The following is a 6,777-nucleotide window of genomic DNA, read 5'->3' on the forward strand; positions in this document are numbered from 1 at the left end:
TTATACACATTAAAAATGTTTCTCAAGCTAGTAGAACCCAATTATGCATTGCGTTACAATCACTTAGACTAATGGCCTTGTATTACTTTGTTAAGAGATTTAAAAAATTCCAAAAAATCGACAAAGAAACCATTTGTACATTTGAATACAATTTTTTGAATGCTGCATTGTTTAAAGAATTCTGAATTAACCCAAAAGAGGACACGTGCCTGCACACCAAAGCACTGAAAACAAATCCAGTCAAAGAAATTGCTCGCCGTTCATTAATCAAATGGATGAAATATGTTGGCAAACGTATTAAATATATTTAGCAAAGCCATCGAAATATTAAATAGCGCTACTTGTAGACAATTAGCCAAAAATTATGACTTTTAATCACGGGCAAGGCGACAAAAACAATTTCGAAAACCCAGAAGACGGCGTTGAACGCGAGCCACGCCCCTCATCCCAAACATTTCACACATGTTTTAAAAATAACCGAACTTGTGTGCTGTCTTCAGTGAAAATCGAATAGTATGTTTCTGTTCCTTTCTGTCGTTCTATTTGCGCATATGGTGTGAGCGGTGCGGAGATATATGATTTTAGGCTCCGCCCCGCCAGGCGATCATCTTGAAAAATCGGCCAGTGAGCAGGATGCTCCGCATATTCAAATTAGTTTTCCGTAAGATCTCCACGCGCGCTGTTGTCTCCGGAATATCTTCAAAATATATATCGCTCGCAATCGGCGGAAACATGAATTCGCAATCGGCAGTGCGTCGCTATCCACACAGTTTTTCCATCGAACAAATTCTGGCCAAGCCGGAAATGCGCAGCTCCACTTCCTTTGAGGACTCCGTGCAGGATGAAAGCGGTCGCGGTGGCAATTGTCTCGGTGCTTCACGGGCTTCCAGTCCGGCAACATCGAGTTGCTTGGATGACAACATGGACGACGGCAAAAGTGATATCGATTTGGCCTCAGATGATGGAAACGGTGCGTATGATCGATATGCCGGAATATAAGCTTTACAACGACGAGAATTTTGGTGTCTGGAATTGGATTTGGGATCTAAAAACTTAACTTAAAGCTCAATTGGATCCTTATTAAATAGCAAATATACAAAATATAGATTTATACTGAACTTCATCAGGATAAATAGCACCAACAGCCAAATAGTCAGTGCTTTAGTGCTTTTAAGTGTAGTATTATCAAGGTTCAAGGAATTATCAAGGATCTTTCAAATAATACAGTTACAATATACAAATTTTAAATTCTGAAAAAAAATGTCTCTAAAAGATGATTTACCTCCTAATGGAATCACCCATAACGAGCTCAGCACAGCCGTTCATTATTGTATGTAAATATGCAATGAGTTTCCCACCTGAACGAATGAGTGAGTGCCTATGGCTGAATGATCTCATCTGTCATCCGTGCGATCAAGAAACAAATGATCAGAAATTAGCTTCTGGGTGACAGGGAATAAGCCATCCATTCCATATCCACATTTTCGTCGACACCAACGCAGTCGACTAATGATGCAAATGTCACAAGCGAACAAAGATCGCTGGCGATCTCAAAGGAGATATTCTTCCACCCGTTAAGAAGGAATTTATATGGCTATTTGTTTTCGGTCGGCCAAGAGAATGTATGCCAAAATGGCCAATTAGACGCCTTGGCTAAGTGAAATGCAACAGTGTGATTTGCAATTTGCCAGGGGTTTTGCGGTGCGACGGGGCATTTTACATACACATACAACTGTGCCAACAACGGATCGACAAATTACCATTAGGCGAAAATAGTTGGCACCGCGCGCCGGATTGCCCGCTGTCGGTAGCAATAAATGTCTAATTGGGATTTCGATTTCCCACTTTGATTCCATTGCAGGCCTTGGTGATGACCGCAAAAAGCGACCGCGTACCGCCTTCTCGGCAGCTCAAATCAAAGCACTGGAAACGGAGTTCGAAAGGGGAAAGTATCTTTCGGTGGCGAAGCGAACTGCACTGGCCAAGCAGCTGCAGCTCACAGAAACGCAGGTTAGTTGTGGAATCTATCAAAAAATTTAATTACTACCCAAAAAAGTTTGCCATTCTATCTAAAAGCGATTAATAACATGAAATGAAATCCCTTGTATCTATGAGATACAATTGGCATTCCTCGTAAATAATTCATTCATTCATTTCACTTTTCAGATCAAGATCTGGTTCCAAAACCGCCGCACCAAGTGGAAGCGCAAGTACACCTCGGACGTGGAAACGCTGGCCTCGCACTATTACGCCCAGCTGGGTATCGGGGGATTGGCCAGGCCGATGGTGGTTGGTGATCGCCTTTGGCTCTTTAGCCAAACGCCAACGGGTCCCACGCCCATTCAGTCCATTATGCTAAATGGCAGTGGCTCCGCTGCACCCATGGCCTCAGCAACGACGGCCACCGGCTCACCCATGCGTCCGTACGCGACTAGCGGCGGAATGCCACCGTTGCCGGGTCCCAGTGTGATGGAGAGTGCCCGTAATGCCATACTGGCACGTGGACAACCCTTGAACTTCGCCCTGCCCTTTGGCGTGGCTAAGCCGCCGGCGGGTGGTGTGCCTGCGGCCAGCTACATCCCTCGCTGCAAGCCGTATGCGACCAGCTATGTGGACTACGCGGCGTCACTGCCAACGAACGAGAGCTATCTGCAAATGAAGTACGCGACGCTGCCGCCGGAAGCGGAAAGCGGCGCCTCCAATGGCCTCGCCGAACTGGAACGCGTCTTTGGGGATGCCAATGCCAACTTTCTGCAACAACGCAGCACGCCAGTCGCTGGAACAGCCACAGCCTACGGCCACGATGGATTAAATCAGGCGCAGCGGAGCCGCAGACCCACACAATCGGAGTCCGAGTGCAGCGACATTGACTGCGAGCATCTGGACGAGGATGAGGAGCCACCTGCTGCGGAGTGAAAAGGCGATTGGTTGTCTTTAGAATTTATGTTCCGTACGTCTCTCATACACACAAAAATATGCTCATACAAAGTGTAGTCATAGGGGGTAGTAGAGTAGGTGTCCTGTCTGGGTTGATTCCATTACAACTAGCTGAGAGTGGCACACTTTCAGATCTGGCCGGGATTACTGGCGTACCCCTGGTGGCTCAGCACTGGTCTAGTTTACGTTGTGGTTCTAGTACTAGTACTAGCGCTAGTTATTGCTATTCTATGTTACATTGTGTGGGTCGGGTACTGTTTACTGACTGGCTCTCAACAATTAATAAATGTAAATTAAATAATCAAAAATCACAAATATTACACGTCCGTTGCCGTTAGAACTCTAGTTGGATCAACTTAAATGCTACAAATTACACGCTGCATACTATAACTTAACCATTGCTATAACTATTTGCAATTTAACACGATAAATTGAGAGAGATAGACAGATAGAGAGAGCTGTAACAAAAGCGAACGACACTGACTTATTTACAATTCATTGCGTTGCTTGTGTGGCTGGTGTGCTAGAATGGAACACTTTTGGCTCTTGCCACACACAGTTCGGTTCGGTTGACTACTATACATAGTGGAGACTCATTTGATTTGATTTTGTTACGCCAACAGTAGGTCCGTAGGCTAGGGATCTGGAGCAGACGAATTGCGTTTTCTATCAGAAATCAGGGCTAGTACTCCAAGTACTCCTGCCTACGCGATGGCTGCGAACAGCGTCTACTGTTCGAGGAGATTCCATAGTTACAACTTAGCTAATTGGTCAAATAAAAATTAAAACTCATAGGGCTATTTTTGGTATTGCAAGCACGCGGAGCTAGCTGCGTGGTAATGGAAGTGGAGCTGGCGGTACTCTGTCCTTAGCGTCGTTAGCTCCAAGAGAGCTCGTAGCCCTTCCAGTTGGCGTTGGGTGCCAGATGCACGCGCCGTTTGTTGTAGTAGAAGGAGACGATGCCATGGTAGGCAGTCCGCGGAACACCGCTCTACAAAGATTAAGAATAATCATAGTTTCAAGCACATAGATTGATTGATCTACCTTGAAATCATCCATAAGACCCAGCATCTTAGTTGTCCGCTTGTACTGCTCCCTAGTAGTGTATTGAATGCGAACTGGACCTTCGATTCTGCAACACCATAATTGGAATTATGTAGATACTTTCTATATATCATATATCAACTCACCTAATCAGGTTTCGCCGCAGCTCATCGTACGTAACAATGGGATACGTATAAACGCGCCGCAGAAACGTGTTATCGTAATTGTCCTGAACATGAAATAGTTGTTAGTGTAATGAGGCAACAATGCACGGGTGTGTACCTACCTTCAGCAGGTAGCTCATATTGATTTTTGTAAACTGCACAAAGTCCTCGCTCAGTTTAATGTGCTTCAGATACTTATCGAAGAACAAACCGCTGTTAAACAACAAATTATCATTATTAGCTGGCACGTTGCATTGTTAGCTAGCTATATCTCTTACTTGGAAACGCCTATTTTTCCAAACGTGCGAGTGCGTGATATTTCGGGCCTAATGCACACGCGATCTTTGCGCTGGGCGGGATGACGTATCCAATCATCCCAGAAGCTAGAACAGTTAATGAACCATTAGCGATTGGCTGGCAAACACCATAATTGCCCCACTCACGATTTGGGCCATTTGACCGACAGCTCGGCCCACAGATCTTTGGTGAGCATCCAGCCGAGACCGGGAAAGAAATCGGTGCGGTAGAGCAGCTCCGGCTGCGCGGCGTCCACAACAGCAGCCTTGCCATTGTCATTCCACGCGGACACGCACCACAGGCTGGGGTCCTGCTTGAGCAGCTTGTGCGTGCCCAGGAAGTACTCAAAGAAGTCGGGCGCCACGTTCAGATCGTCCTCGACGATTATGACGAACTCAAAGCCCACAGCGAAGGTGGTGTTCAGGGCCCAGCCGTAGTGTCGGGCTATCTTGTAGTAGCCTTTGAATTTTTTCTCCTTCGGCAGCACTGTGATGTCGCTGAGATCAGGCTGCTCGATGAGCGTGACCTGTTTGCCATACGAGAGGATTGCCTCCTTGGTGGGCTCATCGCCGCAGTCCTGTATTAGAGCATAAGTATAAGTATAAGATTTAGATTGGGTAGCCCATTTCGATCCCTACCTGTGACACAATAATGGGGAACTGCTCCACGCTGGGCCTGTACTGAACCAAGTTATCGATGCACTTCTTCACCGACACCCGATTGCAGGCGAAGACTACGACTGGAAACACGGGCTCGCCATTGGCCAGATATGTTTTCGTTGGAATGCGCGCCGTTGCCGACTTGGCCACATGCTGCTCCGGCAGCTCCGCCGATATTTCGGCGGCAATTATGCTAATTTGCGGCGTGGATGCCACCGACGGTGGTTGCTTCTCCAAGTACTTCAGCTTGACGAACTCAAACACGTTCTTGGCCAGATGATGGCTTTGCATATTGGCATCGCGAGCCTGCGAGTTGAGCTTGTAGGCCTGAAGCGACTGATGCCGGCTCGTATGGATGCCCGTTTGGCGCAACAGCAGGTAGTAGGTGGCATAGGTCCACGTAACCAGAAAGCCAATTACCAATAGCACCTTGCGCGTTCGCATCTTTTTGGGGGGAAATTGGTGGGTGGGGGTGCTGATGGAACTGGTGGACGTCTGCTGCAGTGCGTCGCTAGCGATGCAGCGGCATTGGCGATCGGTTTTGGATACGGATTCGGTGGGATTGGAAGACCTCGGCCGGCCCTTCTTCTACAGCCGAGCACCCGTGTCGAGCAGCCGTGTCCAACAAGCGTGTCCAGCATCGGGCACGGGCCCAGCCGGATGCCTCGGCATCTACTGAATATGTATGACTAGCTGTCGCCGGTCACACGTCACACACCAGCGGTCGCCAAGCTGGCAGATTTCGCCGATTCTCGGGGATTCGGGATTTGGATTCGGATCGAATCTGTGTGTGCAAATCGAATTGTGAATGTTTTACACGTTCGGCGGCTGCACTGGAAGCTCGATTGACTTGTTCGCCGGTTGGAGTGACGAGTTCGATTGCCGCGCTGCCTCGTCCAGCGTCCGCTGACAACCAGTGGTTACGTGTTTGGTCGTAATTTGTATAAATTCAAAATGTAAACCATTTCGTGAAACGCCAGCGTTTTAGAGATGGGGCAACTGTGGTCCTCCGCTCGATACTATCGGTGAGGAGTGAAATAACGCACTAACGCATCACGCCAAAAATCTTCAGTAGGGGGACTCGCAATTAAATTGGCGGTAATTTTGAATTTGATTTTGTTTTATAATTACTTTTTAATTGCATTGTTTTTCGCTTTAATTCGAACTTATTAAGGCACATTGGGATACTTGGGAATCAGCAACTCCAGTCGCATATGCCTGCGCACTTGGCACTCGAGAAAGTCCTGAACATTCCTCATTTCCGGCTGATGGCATTTCTCAGCATCCGCCTTTTCATACATCTCACTACGTAGATCCTTTAAATAACGCCGTGGTTCTTCGATTAGACGGTTCCTCTTCTTAATAGCCACCCAAGGAAACTCATTTTGGTAGCCCGTTGAGTGGCACTGCTGCTTCAACGGTTTGTTTGTATCCATGGTGTAGCCTTTGATAAAAAAATAAAACTTCTTGTAAGACTATCAAAACAAAATATTTACCTACCCCAATCGGCGTACAAACGCAAGGCATTTCGCTTTCTAGAATGAAATTCCTTAATGACTGAACCATTTAATTGAGCTTCAATGGTAGATAATGACAAACTTTGCTCCGCATGCGCAATCCGCATGTAGATAGATAGTAAATATATCCACCAGATTATTCCAACATACTTCATCTTA

At 46.8% G+C, this 6,777-nt stretch overlaps 3 protein-coding genes and 1 non-coding gene across 6 annotated transcripts; 2 read left to right on the plus strand and 2 right to left on the minus strand.

Moving 5' to 3' along the window:
- Window positions 1-651: 651 nt before the first annotated feature.
- Window positions 652-3,728, plus strand: lms (lateral muscles scarcer). 2 transcript variants are annotated; one of them, NM_137647.2, is made up of 3 exons: window positions 652-970; window positions 1,862-2,010; window positions 2,167-3,728. In NM_137647.2, exons 1-3 carry the CDS (start codon window positions 733-735, stop codon window positions 2,914-2,916), a joined length of 1,137 nt encoding a protein of 378 aa, NP_611491.2. In that variant the 5' UTR covers window positions 652-732; the 3' UTR covers window positions 2,917-3,728. The 2 variants fall into 2 exon arrangements, with proteins under 2 accessions (NP_611491.2, NP_001286635.1); NM_001299706.1 differs by having other exon boundaries at window positions 2,167-3,249.
- On the minus strand, window positions 2,931-6,106 carry Mgat1 (Mannosyl (alpha-1,3-)-glycoprotein beta-1,2-N-acetylglucosaminyltransferase). Its single transcript, NM_080378.4, has 7 exons — window positions 5,081-6,106; window positions 4,589-5,019; window positions 4,424-4,528; window positions 4,268-4,358; window positions 4,128-4,210; window positions 3,982-4,069; window positions 2,931-3,928 (listed from the first exon to the last, which is right to left on the minus strand). The coding sequence occupies exons 1-7, from the start codon at window positions 5,543-5,545 to the stop codon at window positions 3,815-3,817; spliced, it is 1,377 nt and encodes a 458-aa protein (NP_525117.2). The 5' UTR covers window positions 5,546-6,106; the 3' UTR covers window positions 2,931-3,814.
- asRNA:CR44653 (antisense RNA:CR44653) lies at window positions 6,020-6,470 on the plus strand. Its single transcript, NR_124665.1, has 2 exons — window positions 6,020-6,199; window positions 6,276-6,470.
- On the minus strand, window positions 6,238-6,776 carry CG43308 (uncharacterized protein). Of its 2 annotated transcripts, none has more exons than NM_001299707.1 (2): window positions 6,602-6,776; window positions 6,238-6,545 (listed from the first exon to the last, which is right to left on the minus strand). In NM_001299707.1, the coding sequence occupies exon 2, from the start codon at window positions 6,535-6,537 to the stop codon at window positions 6,271-6,273; it is 267 nt and encodes an 88-aa protein (NP_001286636.1). In that variant the 5' UTR covers window positions 6,538-6,545; window positions 6,602-6,776; the 3' UTR covers window positions 6,238-6,270. The 2 variants fall into 2 exon arrangements, with proteins under 2 accessions (NP_001286636.1, NP_001246444.1); NM_001259515.1 differs by having other exon boundaries at window positions 6,598-6,776.
- Window position 6,777: the final 1 nt, after the last annotated feature.

This window comes from Drosophila melanogaster, chromosome 2R, assembly GCF_000001215.4.
Source record: "Drosophila melanogaster chromosome 2R".
In the NCBI taxonomy this organism is placed as follows: domain Eukaryota; kingdom Metazoa; phylum Arthropoda; class Insecta; order Diptera; family Drosophilidae; genus Drosophila; species Drosophila melanogaster.

Excerpts from the sequence above, each read along its gene's own strand:
- lms (NM_137647.2), top strand. The coding sequence starts at position 733 with ATGAATTCGCAATCGGCAGTGCGTCGCTATCCACACAGTTTTTCCATC. Across the intron at positions 971-1,861 it reads GGCCTCAGATGATGGAAACG|GCCTTGGTGATGACCGCAAA; the intron begins GTGCGTATGATC and ends ATTCCATTGCAG. Across the intron at positions 2,011-2,166 it reads TGCAGCTCACAGAAACGCAG|ATCAAGATCTGGTTCCAAAA; the intron begins GTTAGTTGTGGA and ends TTCACTTTTCAG.
- Mgat1 (NM_080378.4), bottom strand. The coding sequence starts at position 5,545 with ATGCGAACGCGCAAGGTGCTATTGGTAATTGGCTTTCTGGTTACGTGG. Across the intron at positions 5,020-5,080 it reads TCCCCATTATTGTGTCACAG|GACTGCGGCGATGAGCCCAC; the intron begins GTAGGGATCGAA and ends GCTCTAATACAG. Across the intron at positions 3,929-3,981 it reads GTCTTATGGATGATTTCAAG|AGCGGTGTTCCGCGGACTGC; the intron begins GTAGATCAATCA and ends TAATCTTTGTAG.
- CG43308 (NM_001259515.1), bottom strand. The coding sequence starts at position 6,628 with ATGCCTTGCGTTTGTACGCCGATTGGGGTAG. Across the intron at positions 6,546-6,597 it reads TTGTACGCCGATTGGGGTAG|GCTACACCATGGATACAAAC; the intron begins GTAAATATTTTG and ends TTTTTATCAAAG.